The sequence below is a fragment of the Osmia lignaria genome, chromosome 5 (genome assembly GCF_051020975.1).
Source record: "Osmia lignaria lignaria isolate PbOS001 chromosome 5, iyOsmLign1, whole genome shotgun sequence".
Classification (NCBI taxonomy): Eukaryota; Metazoa; Arthropoda; class Insecta; order Hymenoptera; family Megachilidae; genus Osmia; species Osmia lignaria.
Window position 1 is genome coordinate 3,959,367 of NC_135036.1, and position 22,641 is coordinate 3,982,007.

A 22,641-nucleotide genomic window follows, 5' to 3' on the forward strand; every position below is an offset into this window, starting at 1 on the left:
TGGATGAAAAATTTATAACGGGGCCCTCTGCAAAGTGGGCCGGAGATTAAAACCCCGCTTAGTCTTCTTAAATCAGGGTTGTGTAGACTTTACTGACTACATTGATATGAATTTTAAATACCTTATAAATGTTTAGATTATGTTGTTAATTTATGAAGAATTAATTCAGTGCTAATAATTTTGGTAATCAATTTAATATTTAAAAAATCTTTAATCGGTTTTTTTGGAAATAAAGTCTGATTTGAACAAATTTTATTTTACATTTCTGTTTTATGTTTTCATGTAGAATCTCAATTTTCCCGGTTGTACCGCTAATTAAATGACACACTGTGTGTTGACATCCGCCTTTTACTTACTAACACATTACAATCGTCATATATTTTTCTTTCTATTCCTCTCCCATCATTGTTTTGTTTATTTCTTCATCTTTCTAACTATTATCTATGATGGAATATAACATTAATTAATAATTCTAGTTGAAAGGCATATTGATCTGAAGGTAATTGTTAATATTTTCTAGAATCCAATCTTTTATTACAATCAACTATGATTTCGTGTAAGAATATATCGTACGCCTTTTGCAAGTTTCTGATATATTAATGGTAGTCTCTTTCTAAAGCTAAGAAAATAGAAGAACAAAAAACAATTGAAAAGTGGAGGTGCTTATGTTACTCTATTTGAAAATGCGAAACATAGGTAACTGACATGATTGAACAATTGCGCCCATGCACAAGCTCCTGGAAAGCAGTATTCGCATTCCTATGATACCTCCTCTGTGCGTCTTTTTCTCATTGACAACAAGCCTGAAATTTAAAAATGTTTTGCTGATGGGCCAATTGTTACATTCATCATTTCTGTAATTGCTTTCATTAAACATTGATACGTAGTAATATTTATAATTTAAAACTTCACGCTATAAATGCTTAGAAACTAAGTACCACACTAAATCGTTAAAATTTTAATTATTTTTCGAATTGCCATTTAAACATACCTGTAGTAATGTTGTTTAATAAATTCTTGAACTATATCATCAAAGATACTTAACTTTTATCACTAACTTTTAAGGGTTGAAAGGGTTGTTCTCACTGCCTAAATTTTGCGATAGCTTGTTCTCGATTGCTCAAGAATTTGCTTTTTCCAAACTCGAAAAAATCAACTTTTCTGGTGTTGACTAAAAAAATGGTTAAGTGAAAACACGCTATCGCTACTTAACTAACAATAAGTAGATATGTGTCTTGAATATCCTGGAGTTGACAGAACTTTCAATTTTTTAATGTATGTATACTGCTGATGTAAATACCTTAACAGTATCTTTTAATTTTTTACATAAAATTGTGATAAGGAATTACTCAATTTAAAGTATATATTTTTTATTATTTTGAAAGTAAAAAGATTCGATAGCAATTTCCAATTCAGTAATCTGTTTTTAATATTCTCACTACAGTAACCTATTTATTCAAATCCAAAAATCCAAAGATTCAAAGATCGAAAAATACAAAAATTCAAGAATCCAAAAATCCAAAAATTGAAAAATTCAAGGACCTTTTCTTAAAATTGTGCAAAATATTAAGCACTTAATACTGTTAATAAAGCTAAGGAACTAAATTTAACTTAAGACAATCCGAGTTACATCAATGAGTTCAATACCTTTTTTTATTCATACACATCTAATTGTGGAATATAAATTTCATAATAAATAATAATTCCATTAATAGTTTATTGGAATAAATGGCTATCATAATAAACTTTTTATATACCTATATGTTATTTATGTACTAAAGTGATCAGAAATTGAATTCTTGATGGAATAGCTATCATGTACGAGTCGAAGTGAAAGCTTTTGCCTACGAATTTAAAGATTAAGAGACAAGATTTACACAAAAGGTTGGTGTAACTTCATTCCATTATATCAAGTGCAGATGATTTTAATGATGATAGTTACATTGAATGATTCGTAGGTGAAACGTCGATGCAAACCACAAATAGAACAAATTAACATATTTTTTTACTACTTACAATTGTACCAACATTATTATCACCACTCTAATAGTAAACGATTTTCTAAATTGTGTTTTAGGATTTGAAAAATTTTAGAAACGTATGTATCGTAATTATTATGCGTTTCTTTCAGAATTATGCCCGAAAAATGAGAATTATTTTTGCATGTTTCACTATTATTTCATTGGAGGTACTTCTATCATCTTTAACTCAGAACTTACAGTATAGTGTTTGGAGGTTTTTAGCAAATAATTCCCGAAGTCATATACACGATACCACCTTTAGACATACATTTCTTTTTACGTTTTTCATTAAATGTTTGATAACATATAGCATAGTTTGTAATCTTACGAGTAAGTTTTATTCTGTGGAGAAAACTGTTGTGTAGATTCAACGAAAATATAAAAACATAATAATCTATTCCCAAGATATCATGTTGATCATGTAAGAAAAACGACTTTAAAGTTTTTAAACAAGTTCGTGTTTTCTTGTGTTAAGCCGGTCGTTATCTTTTACACTGCAACATCTATCATTTTAAGAATTTTTTATGGAATTTTCTGTTAAAAATTTCTAAGTTACGAGGCTTTCATAAACAATAAACAACAATTTCGTTTTCTAAAACTGAGATATCCATCTAGCCTCTTAAGTTTTCGAAACTTAATGGCATTCAATAGGTTTCATTATTATAATCCTGTTTTATAAGCTTAATATTGGAATTAGATTTTTCATTTAACTGAAATTAATTGGTTCGACTACACGCTTTACAGTTACAATATTTTTTTAATATTAACCAACGTCAGAGAAAGTTACTTTCCATTTTCCTTCATTCCTTGATAACAGCACAAAGTATTTTATTCTTGAAAGTTGCATTTTATAATTCATAATCATGGAATGGTTGACATCAATAATTTCTCTGTTTCATGCTCATTTTCTCACCATATCTATTGTTCAGAAGTACACACTGTGTCTTGTTTTCTTTTTCCCAACTCTCTATTCAGGCGAAATTATATCACAAAGAAAATAAGAATGGTTAGATACACATGACAAATATAACCAAAATGTCCTATTTTCACGTTGTCTTAAATATTGCTAAATTGTTGCATATTAATCCTTTCAGCTCTGAATTTTCTGATACTCAAAAAAAAAAATTGTTTATTACTGCCATAAGAACTCCCCTGCAAGTTTAAACGAATTTCCACTATAGACATAGAAACCAGGACATCGTGGCAATTGCTACCACCAGGTTCACTGCAAGTACAGCAGAGCTCTAAATAAAGGTGGCAATTACCACCAACAGCGCCGACAAGGTTAAATGGCCTATTTCGAAACATTTACTATAAAATTACACTTATATCTTATTAATTTAAAGCTTTAATTTTGCTTGGAATACATCAATCGTTCATCAATATTTTGAATGTGAAGCTATTATATTAGTTACAGTGAACAATGACCGACTTTTGTAAGCATAAAATTTGATACAATTTGGTGACATAAAAATATCACAAAATAACTTCTGACACTTTTAAATAATATATTTTCTTATTTTTTATTAATAAGGTTAAATGAATGTATTGCTTATATTTTCATTAATTGTAAATACATTGCTTGCTGCTGCGAATACAACGTTTGGGATTTACCTACTTGTCATTTGTTTTATCCATTTATGACGAATTTATCAGTCAATTTTTTAAATGATTATTTCACTGATGGAGCATTATCTGAAAAAGATAACGAAAGATAACGAAAAATGATCAGAAAGCAAAATTCTAAAGTTTTCATCATTTCTCCATGACCCGAAGGAATATAATAATTATGTGTTTCGTGCTGTTTAATACTTGCACAAGATATATTCCGTAAAAATAAAAAATTTCACCTAAAACTCATAAAAATTATTTGTATTTTATTTATTGAACAAATAAGATTTCCGTATCGCGTGTACATTCAATTTTATGAGTAACTGTACGTTAGTTTAACGTAGCATAATCCTTACACGATAATCGTTACTTGTGGGGGAACCATAAATCAGAAAATCCTTTTTGGTATGCGTAAAGCGTGTCGCGTAGCCCTACGGGGTATAACTTCACTCTTCTTCTCTATCTCTCTCACCCCCTCCTCTCTATCTTTTCGCTTAACAATGTCAGTTGTTATTCCAACCACATCCCTTCCTAAGAACCGGAGGATTCAGTCTGACAACTTTGAAATTCTCTCTGCGGTTTTGAACGGACACGCTGCTATTAGCCATTCTCCGTTTTCTTCGACAGAGAATTGTTTTCGGTGGTTCCAGGCAAATTCTGTCAGAAAATTTCTCTGCGTGTCGGTTCAGCGAGAAATTTGTTTCGTTTCGAAGGAATGTCCGCGAGAGGAATGATTTGAATAATTTTCGTGTATGCCTTAAGCCCTAATGCTATGAAATCTCCGTGTTAAATAAGAGACGGAAATTTCTGTAAAGCTACAAAGGTATAGGGTCATCTTATTCAAAATTGCATTTCATCACACCAGTTAATCCACGAATTGGCGGACCATAGAGAGAGCCACAATTTTAATGTAATTTTTCATTTTCCAAATTTTACATTGTTCCTATAAAAATTATTGCAATGAAACTCTTTCGTTTAAAAATTATACTTTAATTTAATATCCTTGTATACGTTTTGTAAATTTGGGTCACGATTGACCCAGGCTGGGCTGTTCAATGGTTAAAATCATTTATATATATTAATTATAGTAAGACAACTTATAGGCTACAAGGTAAAGCTTAATTTCTGAAAATTCGATTAAAATATGTAGAATCAAACCAAGGGTATACACATGTATTCTTGATTGCTACATATGAGATCGTTTTATTCCCCTTTGTATCGTGAGAGTGATGAAAAAAAGCATTTGAACATGGGACATGTTTCATATTGCCCGTACTCGACATGTTCCATATTGCCAGCACCTACACTACAGAATGATTTACAAAAGGCACTGGAAGTAATATATAATATTATAGACTTAAACGTGCAATAAATTAACAATTAAAAAAGCAGATAAAATTCAACAGTTAGTACACTGTTCTTTCTATCTATTACGTTACATACATATGGACCACTGTATTACACCCATTGCAAATGCGTGTTCCCCCATTAAGATGTGTAAAAGGATGTAATTAAATTTGGTAAATATACTGAATAGGGGACACCCTTCCATTGATCTTTACTTATAACTTAACCGTCAGTCAATGTTTATTAAAAATTTATTAACAAAAAAATTTACAAAATTGAATTATTTTCCTAACTCAAAGTAGTATTGAAATCGATGTATAGTTAGGGAAGGGGCTCATCCCGTCCTTCTGCGCCCCACCCATGAAAACACCCTAACGTAATCTAACCCTAACCCCGTTTTTATTTCCCATGAGTATGATTTCAAAATAGAAATCAGGTTAAGTTAGGTTAGGTTAGATTAGGGGAAGGGCAAAGCCTTTTCACCGAATTTCTTTTTTTACTTTATCTAATAGAAAATTATTTTTGCTTGCCAAAAGAATGCAAAAGTTTATTTTTAATTGGCCACATTTCATACTTAATGAACCAATACTGTGAACTTCTTTACATTTCCAGCACCTTAATTTATTACTTTGGTGCAGATTATCAAACACTATTAATTATATTGGCAAATATAGGTAATAAAATTTAAGTTTATTTTATTCGAAGCTCCAATCGGTAAAATCAGGACCGGTTAAGATTTCTGAGGCCTAGGGCTATCAAACCTTAAAACGCTCCATTGGTTAATAAATTTGGTTCGAAAGTTGAAATTTATTCTAAATAAAATCAAATAACATCATAAAGAAATAGGGCAACAGTAAAAAAAGATTATAAAGAAGCCTCCTGCAAAATATGGCCTGGGTCTATAGCCCCCGTAAACTTTCTCTTTATCCAGCACTGAATAAAATATGAGTCAATAAGAATCTGAAATCCTCTTATATTTTGAAATGCAATTTGAAAAAATAAATGTAATAATTTTTCAGGGAAGTCAGATGCAAGAAGTGAGACAAGAGGGTCAAACAAGGAATTATCAAGCCCCGGAATCTTACGCGTAAATATTTCCTCGATAATACCGCTCGATGAATCTATGAATTGATTTTTCCAATAAAATCCCGATTTCTACGAAGGTCGACGTCCGCCGCATCGGCACCGAGGACGACGAAGATCGATGAAGAGAAGAGCAAGTCCTTATCGAGGACTTACCATACAATTAAGGACATGATATCCAGTCGTTTCGGTCAAAATCGTAAGGACACCGAAGCGGAACCGGAAGCGAGCTTAAATAACGTCACGGAGGAATTAAGGAAGTCTAGTAGAAGCATTGACGAAGAAGAGGCAAAGAAGAAGGAAGGAATTTATGGGAAACCACGGGCACAGGAACCTTCCATTAATATGCAACAATATCCGAAAAATGCTTGCGGTAAGTGTTTCTTCAAGACAGAACCATTTATCTTAACCTTTACGGCTTAAATGTTTTTTTAAGAACTCAGGTTCGGTATATAACCTAAATTGACTACAAGAAACCGATTAAAGTTGATTTCAGAGCTGGATGTCTTACCGTTTTCGAGATATCGTGGTAAAGTTAGTTTCTGTGTATGCGCAGTATCGAATAGCATATGTTCAGTATCGAATAACGCATGCGGATTATTGAATAGCGCATGCTCAGTATCGAATAGCGCATGCGCAGTATCGAATAGCGCATGCTCAGTATCGAATAGCGCATGCGCAGTATCAAATAGCGCATGCGCAGTATCGAATAGCGCATGCTCAGTATCGAATGGCGCATACGTAGTCCCAAAATTGTATAAAACTTCCTTACCACGATATTTCTAAAACGGTAAGACATTCAGCTCTGAAATCAATTTTAATCGGTTTCTGATAGTCAATTTTGGTTTCAAAGCTTCTTTGAACCCGTACAAAATTATAATAAAACTTCTGCATCTTTAAGAAGTAACTTCAGAGGTCTACCTATTTAAATAAACAAATTGTGTAGAATTTTAACTACCATTGAAAACAATCGGTAATTACCAGTATCAAATTGGTCATCGATATCTTAATTATTTTAATTATAATAAAAAATTTCTAACTTATCCTTTTGAGAATCTGTTTAACTGCCTCCAAACTTTTGAATGATATTATATATTTAAACTAAAAATTAATACCAATATATTTGAAAAAATCAACTGAAGTTTGAATCTTTGTCAAAACCAACTTTCTAAAAAACTGAAAGTGATGGAAAAAACGGTTCACTGATTAGTAATCAGCGCATGAAACTGTAAGAAATGCATACTGGATATCGGAAAACACAAAAACAGTTGGAACTTGTTAGTCAGTATAATTAACATTTCCTAAACTCATGCGTCACAGTTTATTGCCATTCATGAAAACTGTTATTTTTGCTTGCTTCGTAGAGCATATCGAACGATGACCTCCTAACAATGCAGTAGTTTTTAATTAGCTCCAGAAAATGGTTGCTGAAGAACCTTTAGTAGTTACACGTGATGTTTTTATTTCAATCACAGTTATAACTTTTAACGAACAAAAGTTTAATATAACGAGGAATAAAATGTGTAATTAATAAACAGATAATTTAAACAAATTGTTCCGTTTGAAGAATAATTTTTTGCAAGAAATAACTCGCCTATTTTGCAATGCGAAATTAATTAATTCTGTTCCTCATTATTAAATTTATAACTTGCAATTATTATTTATGAATAATCTTTTTGAGTTTTTATTACTTATTAATTATTATTTATGAATAATCTTTTTGAGTTTTTATTACTTATTAATTATTATTTATGAATAATCTTTTTGAGTTTTTATTACTTATTAATTATTATTTATGAATAATCTTTTTGAATTTTTATTACTTATTAATTATTATTGATGAATAATCTTTTGGAGTTTTTATTACTTATTAATTATTAAATATAATAAGTTCTATAATATAATAAACACTTACCCATTAACAAAATGAAGTACCAATTTCTTTTTACCTAAAATTTTTAAGACATGTATTTTTACATTACAACTTTACTCGATGAATTAAATGGTGTAAAAATTAGTTCGATAATAAATTCGTTTCATTGTTTAATTAAACAACTTTGGAGTAAAATTGATCCTATTGAAAAATTTGTACTATTATTTTTATAATATAATCACACGCCATACGTATATGTATCATGAGTTCGAGAATGTCAGGGCAGTCAATATAGCTACTCTACATTATTCGAGAGTGAGTAGCCCCAGATATGATAAAAGTACATCATTGTTTTAGAGAACAAAAAATATGTACAAAATGAAAAATATGAATATTAAGAAATTGAAATTTGACCACGAAAAATGACTTTAAAAATCTCTATGGGGTAGCCAGCAGTGGTTATGGTCTGTACCATCTACATCAGCATTTCTCAACCTGTTTTTTGTCTTGTCAGGAATTTGTCTTCAATGCTGTGCTAATCATAAATTATGTAAATTTAAAATTAGTTCAAAAAAAATTTTTATTTTGTAATTTTATAAATTAAAATTTTATTATTATGTTTTTTTATAAGAAAATTTTTTAACGCAGGCAGGTAAAAAAAAAAGGTAAAAAACCGCCGGACCGGCGCGGCGGTTGAGAATAGCTGATCTACACTATAATATAAAACGTAGTACATAATATTTGTGTAACATTTTGATGCTCCAGGTCAATATGGACACTCGTATAGTTACCTGAGCAATCAACAGAACGTCCCACTTCCTGGACAACTTCAGCCGACATCGCAGCTTCAACCTAATTTGCCGGGTCAGAGTGCTCAGCTTCACGTGACGCACCATGCACCGCCTGGAGGAGTTCAGACGGTCCATCAAACTCAAGTTCCCACTTTCGGCCAATCAGCGACAGGTGGTCAACAGGTGCAAAATGTTGCTAGGGAATACGTTGTTCAGGGACCATCTGGATTGCCAAGTCAGCAATTGCATCAAGGACTACATCAGAATTCTCAGAACCAGGTAACCTTTAATTTCCTTTTACGATCCGTGAACCACTTCTAACTGGGAATTTTCATCTCAATTTCAAGCATTCAACGTAAGAATTCTTTCTGAACGTGAAATTGTGTTTGGTAATACCGGTTAAAGTATTATTTCAAATAATATAAATAACAAATAGTTCATCTTATTTCAAATCATGAATATAATTGTGGAAATAAAATATTTTGTTTATTGGAATAAGTTTTCAAAGTACAATTGTTTAATTTTATTTCAAAAATTTATTTCATGGAATAAAATATTTTATCCTAAAACATCCATATATTTTATCCTAAAACATCTATATATTTTATTCGTTGAATAAAATACATAAAATTCATGAAAGAATCGAAATAATACAAGCTGCAAGGTGATAATTTATTTATGGGTAATATTTTTCTTTAAATTTTTATAATAGAAAATAATTGATGGCGTATCAAAACTATTGAAAATGATACAATTATTTTAAAATAAGAATTACAAACCCTTAAAGCTGCCCTTAATATTAAGTTTAAAAACTCGTTTCTGTTAACTGCGCGATTTTTTTAATTGCATCTGTTAGCTATTCAATATGGAAATTAAAGTGCATTTAAAACAACTTAAGCAAAGATAGACGTGATCATTATGCATTTTTACTTTTTTACCACGCTATATAATGGATTCCCGGTTTTGTCTAATTCAAACACTACAAAAACTTTAAATCTAAATTTCCCTTTTATTTCGATGAATTACGCAATTTTAAATATGCGCAGTTATTGCTTGTGGCGTTCTATATAATTGTACATATAAAGTTTTGATAAAATCGATGTTCCGAAGGGGGTGCGTTCCCCCTTCCTAGTTTAGGCAATTTCTCCTCAGAAATCGGTCATGCGGAAATACCGTTTAAATAAGGAATGATTGGAACGTTTCCGATACGCGTCAAATGAAATTGCCGGAGGCTATTTCCGCCATCATCTCTGGAAAGGTTGTTTTTACGTAAGGGAAGATAACCTTTTCTCGTACAAATTTAGAAGGGGCTATAGCGCGATTCGTGCAGTGACGAACATACTAGCTTGCCCTGGGGAAACAGACGAAATAGAGGATGGAGGCTCCGCTAATCACTTTATTATTCGAAAATTAATACCTTTATTCAATCTGGAATTTACTTTGGTAAATTCAAATTTAAGTTGATTCATTCATTAATAACGAATAATGGCCTATTTATCCATATTGTTAACAGTTACGAAATGTACCCCCATTCTGCATCTATTTTCCCCTCACCGGTTTCAAACAAAAGTTAACACGTTCGCGGGCGACTACTACTGCATATGCAGTATTTCCGCTTTGTTTTGGTGGGTCACCACTGCATATGCACTACATAATCTTTCAGACTATTGGAAATTATATGCCATATTCAGCTAAACGTTTTGCTGGCTATCGCCTATCGCGGAAGTGTTAATATTTGAATTTGACAACACATTACCCCTAGGAATGATATGCATTGATTGCTTTAGTCGTTACTAAATGAACCAATTCACTTTGAAACGAATTAAACCGAATATTTGCCTTATGAAAATCACGTAGTATCTCTCGCGTATTGCATCGAGTGATGGGTCCCTTCCCTTATAACTTACACCGTCTTTTTCCCTAGGGAAAGTTGGTGCGCTCGACACTGGAGGTCCTATTCAAATATCCACAGTACGTGATACGTGTTCTATATTTATACCATTTAAAGCCGACCACACGCGAGACAACATACACTGCACGTACAATCCTTGTCAGCTACCTGATGTAGCACCTTGCTTTACGGAAGAATTTCAAACAAGCTACTAACGACAGATTTTCATGATTCTTCCGATATGACTCATCAACGGCATAACGTGTGAATTGAAGGTGTTGTTGTCGGTATCATATTGATACTTTGTGACGGCGAGAAGTTCGGGTATGTGACACACGCACTTAACACGCACCTGTCACATTGCGAAATAAATGTCGCTTGATTGATTGATATTTTTCCCTCGATTTTGAGGGCGGCATTATCTAGGGGTTAACGGCCCCCTTTCTGCCCGAGGAAAGTTAGCGTCCACGCGCACATGTACGCCTTTTTTCAAATCTCGTCTATTTTACCATACTCTTATTTTCCATTCATACATTTCGCTTATTCATTACTCATTTTCGCTATCCGCTATTCGTTGCCAATGATTTACATTCCAATTTAATTTGGACATTCATTTTTCGCTCAGAACTATTATTTTTTAATGCAAATGATTATTTAACTAGGGACAGAACTCCCAAATGCAGAAGGCTCACGGTCTACCCATGCAACAACATGCAGTAGGAAACACTATGCAGCCAACAAATCAAAACTTCCAAAGTCCGCAACAGCTTTTGCATCAAAATCAAAACCATCATCAGAGTCCCAGGTTCGCACAGCAGCACGCGCAGAACATGCATCAACGTCAACTGATCCAGCAGATGCATCAGCAGCAGCTTGCTGGCCAACAAAACACTCCATCCGGCGTGAGAAACGTGCAACAGAGCTACTTCTCGAATAACGTATCCTATCAACAGTATCAGCAGGCTCGACAGGCAATGTCAAGGTCTCAAATCGACCTGCCTAGTACTTCGAGGCAGACACAGGAGCTGAGATTGTCTGGGCAAGAAGTGTACTATCATTACGCCCAAGGTCGACCAAGGTACGGAGTGCCTCAGGTGTACATGAAGACCGAAAACAATCAGGAAGTCGAATTTCAGCGACGAAACTCGACGAAGGGCATCGAAAAGGCCGCATCGCAACCTCAACTCTGTTACGAAGACGAAAGGGTGAACGAACAATCTAGAAATCCAGTTGACGCTATTAAGGCTCTCACGGTGGATCCGTTAGATAAAGAAAGGTACGAAATCACGGTGGAAGACCGTGGGCTTGGCGAGTTTGGTCGAAGCGATTCTCAGAGAAAGGACGAATACAGGCCAGAGACCAGTTTCGGTATTCGTAGAGATGACACAGTTAGATGTTCGAAGAGAGAACAGGAACAAGTGGGAATATCTGGCCAAGACAATCAAGAATCAGAAGCAACATCCGTTCAGAAGAGGATCGAGGAGTTACAGAAGCGTGCTGAAGAGAATCATTACTCTTCGAAATCGTCCAAAGAAGGTATGGAAACGGACGGAGCCAGAAATTCATCCAATTCGAAGATTGGAAATGCCGATAGCTCGAAAAGGGCCGAGAATCAATATTCAAAGGAGTCAACAGTGAAATCAGAAACGAGGAAAGACGATCTGGAACATAGCATTGGCCGATTGAAGATTCAGAATCAAGGATCTGGATCGGATTATGACAAAGCTGGACAAAGCTCCTCCAATGTTGATTCGGGAAGAGGATCTGCTGTTTATTCCAGCGGAAGGAGACCACCACCGGAAGACCAAACTCATCCTCCAGGTTTGTTGTTTAAACTTCAGTTATGCCTGTTTGCTGTGATGCATGTTTCAAATGTTTTGCAAATACCCATCTCCCTTTGAGTTGTGCAAAAATGTGTTAATGTTGCTAGACGAGGAGTTGCTGTGAGTCACTTAACATAACCCTTCCGGTCATGGCGTCCTCATATGAGGACATACTATACAAGGTGTTAAAAAATACTCTTAAGACCCCTACACCGCTGAATAGATCACGAAAAATCAAAATGAAAAGTTCTGTAACATTTTTCGATGGGATCAGTAGTTTAGCCACATTTCGTTGTTGAAAATTGACCAATCAGCGCGCAGCTTGAGTGGCAAGACCCGCGAGTAGAAGACGCATGCGCGTTGAAGGCGACACATCCATATATCTCCACAGACTCCTTCGAGGCCTCCTCCGAATCGATGTAAGCGCCATTGAAAAGAATCGGCCAATCATGAAAACACTTAATTGAGAAATTTGACATTTCACGGTGTGACATCTAACGTCATTATGTAGAATAATAAACAAAAGTGAGGATTATTTTGCTTATTTATCAAAGTATGAAAAAGGTTGCTTTAGACAAGTTATATGGTATCAAAAGCGCCTTAGCAGTACAGTAATAAGTTCTTTTTTTGCATTGAAACTTTGCAGAGATTTAAAGATCAAACTGATCTCTTGCTATACGCGGTACTCTTTACAAGACGTAAGTACCTTACCATCTACCTGACAAAAAGAGCTTCCTTCAACGCCATACCTTTTATACGTAGTTTTAATTTTACGTAGTTTCATTTTACAGTACGATGAGACAAAATAAAATGAAACAAATGGGTTTCTTAACACTATACATCAGCGGTTCTCAACTAGTGATACGCGAAAAGCAACTGTAACATACAGTACAACAATTTTAATATGGTTTGGTAATCGTATATGTTAGTGTTCTCTGTACAATTATTCTTGTGTATGTTCGTGATTAAATCAAGTTTCCCTAATGAAAATGGCAATGTAGGGAAAACAGCTTCATATATAGTATGTTCGACAAGAAGTGGGGCGAATTTTAAGAGATGGTTCTAAGGGTCGAAGTAAGACAAATATGAATAATTACGAAATAGCGTTCCTAGTTTTGTTTTTTAATTATTAACGTTAAAAGATTCGAGTGAAAAGCACTTAAATCGGGCAATCTGCACAGCACCGACAACTGAATAAGAGGTATTATAAGTGATTAATTGGGGCACATACAGTCATAGGCGACAGTCATTGAATACTAGAACCTTACCACGTGATATTGTGTTCCTTTTTATTACAGTATGAAAAATAAAGTGCTGACAAATCGTTGCTTAATATTAAACCATTTTTATTAAACTCGGAGGAAATGTTATAACCCACACTGTACTCACTAAAATTAATATTGGGTTGTCTATTGTTCACGCGTTACATTAACTATTGCAGTACTTACGAACAGAATAGCACGTTCTAAGCTTCTAGTATTCAATTACTGTTGGCAATAACTTCACACATCCCTACTGGCACGACGTTCAATCGTCGGTACTGTGCAGGTTGCCGGTTTTAGACGCTTTTCATTCGAATTTTTTAACGTTTATAACTAGAAAACAAAGCCGCGGCGCTGTTTCGTCATTTTTAGTTTTCGTCTTATTTTGACCTTCAAAATTATCTCTTAAAAGTCCTACCTATTCCTGGACACCTTGTATACATACATATACATCTGTAGCCTCCTACCAATTACGTATAAGCGTTTTCGTGGGAGAATTTGAATTAATAGTAATTTTGTTATTGATATTTCTTAATTATATACTAAATTTTATAATATTCAATAATTCAAAATTACATTAATTTTTTTCTAAATTATTTTTAATATTAATATCCTGAAAATTAAGGTTTTGAGAATCGCTGCTTCCCCTGTATCGCCATTTTCCCTAGGGAAACCTACTTTGCTTGATAGTCTCGAGAACATAAGTACATACTTCTCTTAATGGTACTGGAATTCCTGAATTTTGGTTTCTGTGGTACACATGTATGAAAAGGTTGAGAATCGCTGCTACAGATTATACCTTGTGTATCAATGGCTCCTAATAAGAAACCACTATCTCACGGGAAACGATTATAAACCACGTATTTCGTGAGAGTCGGTGATAAACTCAACAAAACATACGTTGTTGAGACAGGTCAAAAAAGCCGTATCTGTGACGTATCGACCATCAACCTTGTATTTTTGTAGCACCACTGGAAGAATCTTGTAAGTCGATTCCCGCAATTTTATAGAAGCCGTGATAGTAAATGTGTTTGCAGGCCTTGAATTACTCCCGTTTTTATATTATAGAAAAGTCATTACAAATTTTTATTAGCACCATGCCTGCAGGGGTAAACGAATCTTCCTTTAGTACCACTGTCAATCAAAAACCGAGATTTTGCGTAGATGCACAGATGAAAAAAAATAACAAGTTACGATGTTAAAAATATTGACAATTCAAAAGATATTTCAAATTCTGTATAAAATATTTCATTTTTATTGTTCTTTTTTAAAAAATAATATTCATTCTTTCGGGCATGAACTCTGTAGCTGTAAATGAATAATATTTAAAGCTGTATTTTCGTCAATTTTTACGTTGCCAATTTCTGTCAAGCTTTTGCATGTGCCAATAATTTTCTGACGCACTGTATGTGTATAAGTAACAGAATTGAGATGAATGTCGCTGTTGCAATTTCAAAGTTCATTTCGCTGACATAGTTCGTATGTACAGTAAATCCTACATGCTAACAAGATTAATTGTACATTGTCTTCTACAAAGTATAAATTCCCTGCATACTAGATTACATTGGCGTAACTAGGAATTTTGGATGGGGTGAGCCTGCTCCTTTAGCTTTATTAACAGTGTCAAGCGTTTAACTTTTGCATTTCGTTTAACTTACGCTTTTACGAGAGCCTTAAAATCCTAGAATCTCAAGGTTTTGAAACCGTAGAATTTTATAATCTGAAAATTTGATAATTTTTGATGTTAAAATCTCGGAAACTTAGAATTTTGGAATTTTAGAATAATGAGGGAACTAGTCCATAAGGGTGAGAGTGGGTAGCTTCTGTCTAGCTATTCCATTGGTACTTTTAAATTCATTTTCTTAAATTATTTTCTATCACTATAGATTGGTAGACATGAATATTTGTACTTATCATCACAACGCTGAAAACAATTAATTACTTTATTATTTTCTAAATGATTATTTTACCAACTATTTCACTATCATCCATAAACAATAAGGCCGACGATCAGTAGTTCAATTAATTACGTTGTACCTATCTGTATTTTTAATTATTTTCCCTTCAATGTTGGAAGGACCAGATATGCAGTACTTTTCCCGTTTCTTAAGACATGTAAACTCATGTTGTGAAAAAATGTTTTGTTCCCAAATTCGATCAGTACCAAATTTCATCTATTCTTAACATCCTTTTCTTAAATTCACAGTATTGTTTAATGATTTTTAAAGGCTATGGATCTTTTGGTTATGAAAGGTGACTAATCATTTTAATTACTCATAAATAATTAAAATTGGGCGTTCATGTTTTCGAAGACAATCCTTACTTTTGTTGTACCAGATCGATGTGTATTTTTTTTTTCAGTACAGCCACTCACTGTTTGTTAAATGTCACTCTTCTTTCTCGTTTGTACAGTACAAGACTCTGAGTGGGTGGACATCGTTGAATCAGAGTTGAGGAGTATTCTGGAGCCAAGAGATGTCCCTGCGATGGCACATTCCACTTTATCTGAAAGTGTATCATCGGTAACACCACCCCTGCCGCCGCTTTCGCCCCATGAAAGTCCCAGAACACCGAGAAATCGATACTCGGCGAGGTAACGTTACTTCAAACAGATCTCTTCGTCTCGTAACCGATGTCACTTCCGGTCACTGCCCCGGGCTACTTCCGATTATTTCTACCCTTCGCGTAGATTGAAACACCGATATCGGTGTGCTGAAGCGACCAACCGATGAAACTACAACAGGGGCGAATCCAGAGGGGGGCGATGGGGCCGATCGTCTCTTCAACAGTTATAAAATCCTAAAAAAAATTTATTTATATCGTGAAATAACATTGCTTTTGTTGGTAATTTTTTAATTTTTAATTTTTATTACATTTTAATACGTTTTATATTTGATCTTTCATTAATGAATAACTTATTTAATGACAGGTATTTACTGTAAGTGTGTCAAAGGAGATTCAAAAATATACTTTTACATATTTCATACCCCCGCCCCCAAATAAGGCTTTTGGATTCGTCTCTATCGAATTATGTATTGTAGATAACCCAAAATACTTTTTCTATTAACAACTATTACATAGGGTTAATCACAATAAATAGAACGAAATATCTAAATTACATAAATACCTTCATTGATAGTAAAAACATAAAACAAATTTATTAATAAAATATATATGAAATCTAAAAGGCTATAACATAGCAGTAATATTTCTTTTAAGCGAAGGTTCTTAAAAGATTTAAAGATCAACTGTACTTATTTAAACCAAACTGTATATTTTTTTACAAACAAAATTGATTTTTTTATTGATCTGCATAAAAAGGTGTTAAGATATGATTTGAAAAAAAATCAATGATATAAGACTTGTTTCATATAAGAAATATAAAAGCACATCACCCATGGTTGATTTTTTGAAAAAATTAAGCTCTCTAACAGAGTATTAGGGTACACTTATAAAAATATTTATATTAAATTAATGAAACTTGTGTTTCTATTAACTAAAATAAATTCCTTATCATACTATATAACAATTACTTCTTCAACATCATTATAAATATGGAAAAGAGGAAAAATATGAACCAATTAATTAACAGTCAAAATATTTATCAGAACTTTTGGCAAATAAATGCATCTAGCAAGATTAACAAATGTTTATTGTATTTCCATTCGATTTGTAATTTCGTACATAACATACTGGCTCATATGCTTTCCGTCTCTCGTATCGAACAATAATTACTTAAATGTCGTGGTAACTAAATATTAATACGGCTTAGTGTAGCTAATGATTCATTAGACGCTAACTAAAAGCGAGCTGTTCGTTCGACTATACTATATTACATACTTTCACGATACTTAACCGTCTTCCACTGCTTTCTCGGTAACCTTAACAGTTGCATGTTTGTGGGTCTTTTAGCTTACCATACGGATCGAAACCTAATTACAGCGATTACAGCAAGGTCATGGAAAAAAGAGGATTCTCGGGCAATTCGAAGCATCGTGGGGCCTCGACTTCGAAGAAAGAGACGGCAAAGAAATTCTCCCATCGTAAGTAATACCTTATCCCACGATACTTGCAATTAGTTAACCACTTCATGGCCAACGATACGTGTGTGTCCCATTTGAATAATTGAACTCCGGATTACAGATCAATTCTGGAATATTAACCATTTTTATGAGCTGATTTGGTGATTTTGTAATTTAAATAAAAATTTTATTAGAAATAATATTGGAAGGATGAAATTCAATATTACACCTGTATTTTTTTTAAATTTATTCATCAACTTCAATTACTGTTGGTGTTTATTTATTACTTCGTTATAATAAATTTTTATATTTAGGAAATTTTCATGAATATATTTTATTCATTTCAAGATTAATTGTATTTACAGTTAGATTAATTGCTAATTATGAACTCGATTTTATAAAAATTATTGCCTTATCAACACTTAGCCAATTAAGATTAATAAGAATTTTAAGATTAGGATTTAAAAAATTATCTGTTCTTCATTTTGTTATTCATCCTTAGTTTTCGGCGTCGAAGCGGGAGATCTAACATCGACTACAACTGGACTCGATTTAGACTCCATGTTGGATAGGAGCGATTCTGATCTGAGCACAAATGATGCCAGAACCATTAGGAAGCAGTTGGAAGGCTTAGAGAATATGTACAGCGAGGTAAGATATACCATTAGATATAATCTTGTGTGATTTAATTTCATTACTTCTCATTGTTTGTGTACACATATCATATGTGTATCATTTTTATAATAATTTTTTTATTATTTTTATAATTTAACATTAATATTAATTAATGAATAAACCCGTTCATATCTAGGAAATATCTGATCAATTATGTGATTCACTGTAAGTGAGAGAAGTAACGTCGACTCACGAGAAACCATAATAAAAAGGTGCCTTATTGATGATTGCAGGTACTAAAATTGCTAGGTGGGAGTGTGAAGAAAAAACGAAAGGCTAGAGGTCTTACTAGTTACGGTTCGGTCTCCTCATTGCCAACATCATCCGTTTCGTCTAGACCTGTCACCAGGCATCATGATAAACGTAGATCCCATGTTATTGACGATAGGATGAAGAAAGCCAAAGACATCAAGGTCAGTTATACCTATACGAAACCTCTGTTTTATTAAACATACACTGTATAGAATTATTCATGCAAGGGAACCCATAGGAAAGGGATGGAAACTATTAATAAAACTATATATAAATATTAATAACAGAATATAATACAGATGTATGCGACATGTGTGTAGTAGACGTATGCTAGAATCCGAAAATATCGAACTTGGTCGGATTCTCGAAAGTACAGAAGTTCGAGAACTTGAAAATTTCCAGTCCCCGATAGTCCAATCAGGTTGGCAATAATTTTGACCGTCTCGGGGTGAATTAAATACCGCTCTCTCTGAACACTTCTAATTTACGGCCATGTTTAATAAAGTTTGTTTCAAAATATAGTTATTCAAATTTCAGAAATATCGAGTCAACTGAAATGATTCCCGGCCCGATTCGAGTGTCGGGTACCTGAAATCGTTGGGTTCTTGCAAAATTAGTACCCATCACGGATGTACTATTTATTTTAAAAATATAATAAGATTAAGTACAATATATGGTATTTGCAATTGAATTAAATGTAATTCCTTATGAAAGCTTAATACCCATTTTACCAAAAAATAAAGGTACCTTTTTTTCATGAAAAAATGTGAAATTCAAAAAGCTTAAATGTAACAAGGAAATATACTTTATAAAATGTCAATTAATATTTATAGTTTCTTTTACATTACTTGACTCTCATGTTTAAGAATACATAAATCACTAACTAATTTTTTCTTTTCAATTACTGATTGCAAACGTATTCCATGTTTACAGAGTATAAATAAACGCTTTCAACGATTAGAATCTCACGTAGTCACACTTGCGAGATCGGTGGCACACTTAAGTTCAGAGATGAGAACCCAACATCTAATGATACAGGTGAGAGAATCTCGTTAATATTTATTTATTTATTTCATAAACGAATAATAATCAACCTTTGATACAATAATAATGAAATGCAAAAAATGAACCTAAATTCTGAAGGAAACTAATTGTAAAAACTGACGATTTGAAGCTGTAATAGTTTTGAAATTAAAAAAAAATCTAGTTAAACATTACAATTATAAGGAAAACTACAAATTATAATTTAATTATATTTAAAATTAATGAGCAATCAGTGAAAACATTGATAATTTAAAAAAAAAATTTGTATTAACTGTGAGGTTCAAAATTGGCCAATTTCTACCGTTGTAGATTCAAAAGTAATGCTGTTATTTAATATGTATAAAGTCAACAAAGTCGCAAGAGTGCTCGTCCTTCTTTTCTGTTTTTGGTGTTGCGATCGTTCTTTCACGAAATAGCTTTTTGTTGTGTAAAACGCGTATAAGTTATTTAAACTATTGAATATGTATTTTATGTCCCATGTTTCATTACGTAAATATAAATATATTTGTTTAAGTGCAAAACAGTGTCGTGTTTGAGAAACCTTGACATATATTAACATTGTTCTCTTAAGAACTGATATTTTTTCCTCAAGACTAATGGTTCAAATAGGTACCACCAGTTTTTTCATCTCCAACTTATTTCTATATTATTAAAAATTATTAGAATTTCAAGAATAAAATTTAAAAATTTAAGAATTTTAGTCCCCTCATTTTTTAATTTTCTAATTTTAAAGTTTTAAAATTTGAGAAAAACCAAGTCAAACCTTTGATTATACTTATATAAATTATAAAAATTTATCGGAGTTGCGAATGAGTACTAAAAATTTGTTTTCAAAGGGTTAAAAGTACCTCGAATAATCGAAATTCCACTGTACCTTTATGTTATCAAATCATATCAAACTTCTAATATTTTGAAATTGGGCACTTAATATGAAACAGCAAATTTAGAAATGATTAGAAATTAAGTATCTAAAAAGTTTTACATTTTAACTTCTCGTAAAATACATAGATATTAAATTGTCTATCAAAGTACGTACACAATGTAAATGAAAAGTGGGGGGTACAAGAGAATAGTAGAATAGGTAAATAGAAAATCGTGTCGGAATTTCCGAAACTCATTACTACCAGGTATTCGCAGGAAATGGAGAACATAAGGGGCGAGATTGCTGCACTGAGGACACAAACGAGCATGGCAATGGTGAGGTCACAGTCCCAACCACTAATCAAGGACTCCGAATTGCCAGCCCTTTCCAATCCTTCAAGGGTGAAAAAGCTCACCAAGTTCTTCGGCACGGAACCACCCTTGATCCGATTATTCCTCAGGGAACTTGGGTATGAGGTACGTATATATTTCGAGTTTGCGCTATCATACTTTCAACCCAGGGACGCTCAAACAAGTCCCACGTACAGATGCATGAGTGCTGTTGAACTTATTATGGGCATCATTGTCTCAACTACTGCGATTTATCGATCTACGATTAATAGTAGGAAGTTTTGTAATGATGAAGCAGTTTCCCCACTCCTAAATGATTCTTCTCCGAGACGAAGATGTGCAGTATCGAGCAAAGTAGGCTTTTATATGTAAAAAGATGTTAGAGGCAAAACTTTAATTTTGATGATAATAATATTAAAAATGATTTAGAAACAAAATAATACAGTTTATAATTATTGAATATTATAAAATTTAGTATATGATTAAGGAAGATGAATAATAACATAAATATCAATTCAAATTCTCCCATGTGAACTGTTATACGGAAGTATAATTTTTGCTTATAAAATCACCCTCTGCCCGGTTCAGTGCCGGCGTTAGGAGGGGTGGTCGGGTAATCGTCCATGGCGCTAGATCTGTAGGGAGCGCCGCAGCCCGGTGTCCCTAGTATGCAAATATACCGATATTTTCTCATTGTCTCTTTTCTCTATCTACATCTCATATGTAATATTACATATATGCTATATGCATACATATATTTCAATGGGCGCCATGATAATCTTGCCCAGGGCGCCAATATTGCTAAAACCGGCACTTGCCCGGTTGTACTATCCGACCCAAGACACCCTGTATTCACCCATCGATGTGTTGTATTGGTTCACAATTTACCAGCAAATTACATTATTTTATCAGCCATCAAATGTTATATCCACTTCACGGTAAAGTGCGTGCATGCGTTATAATTGCCCCGTAAAATGGAATTTTACTCGCGAATATCCCTAGAGGTAGAATCATACTGGCGAGCGATATAGCTGTATCGAAAGGGTTAAACTAAAACGATCATATACAAGGGTGATTCTCTCGCTACGTAAGACAAAAGCCGTGCCGCACAATAGAACCCCTGCTGTTCCGTTTCTTGTTTTCGTCTCAGCCATAAACACACACAGAGCAGTTTTGGGTCCGGCGATATGGCCCCTGGGTCTCTTTACCTGCAACAACCGCAGGGTTCCATTGTGCGGGACGGCTATTGTGTTGCGCGCAGAGAGAATCACCCTGTAGAAGCCAACATCCCATTTCTGTCATCACTTACTTGACTCCTGCAGCGAAGACGGCTGTCTGCGTGAAAATGTGTGTAATGAGCAGAAGAGTCCCATTTAAACGCTGCGGAAAACAGAATATTTTCTTAACACATTTCCACGCACACAGCCGTCTTCGCTGCAGGAGCCATTTACATCAAGTAAACCAGGCCTGTCGAAGTAGGGGAATCCACTCCTGGAACACATGTTTCGGTTCCCTTTACAACGCTGCTCCTTCAAGTAAGATGAGACGGTTCCGACCAGGGGTCGGAAACTCTCCTTTACAAAAAGTCTAGCATTGACTGTAGCGTCATCTACTAACCATCCGTCATGAGTGTACTAAAACTAGACATATATATATATATAAGTATACTGTATATGCCTCTGATATATATAGTACTTCTCAGACTGATATATATACACCGCAGTTCACCAGAGT

The 22,641-nt window shown here is 33.6% G+C and overlaps 1 protein-coding gene across 2 annotated transcripts in view; it reads left to right on the forward strand.

Moving 5' to 3' along the window:
* Window positions 1-22,641, forward strand: part of LOC117609892 (uncharacterized) — a 70,101-nt gene that overhangs the window by 43,120 nt on the left and 4,340 nt on the right. The window contains exons 4-13 of one of the 2 annotated variants that reach the window (XM_034336651.2): window positions 5,999-6,066; window positions 6,143-6,435; window positions 8,701-9,005; window positions 11,280-12,438; window positions 16,115-16,295; window positions 17,615-17,745; window positions 18,227-18,375; window positions 18,633-18,812; window positions 19,585-19,689; window positions 20,823-21,033. In XM_034336651.2, the coding sequence (XP_034192542.2) occupies window positions 5,999-6,066; window positions 6,143-6,435; window positions 8,701-9,005; window positions 11,280-12,438; window positions 16,115-16,295; window positions 17,615-17,745; window positions 18,227-18,375; window positions 18,633-18,812; window positions 19,585-19,689; window positions 20,823-21,032 (2,781 nt within the window). In that variant the 3' untranslated portion in view covers window position 21,033. The remainder of the gene's footprint in view (window positions 1-5,998; window positions 6,067-6,142; window positions 6,436-8,700; window positions 9,006-11,279; window positions 12,439-16,114; window positions 16,296-17,614; window positions 17,746-18,226; window positions 18,376-18,632; window positions 18,813-19,584; window positions 19,690-20,822; window positions 21,034-22,641) is intronic. The other variant, XM_034336650.2, reaches the window with a different exon arrangement.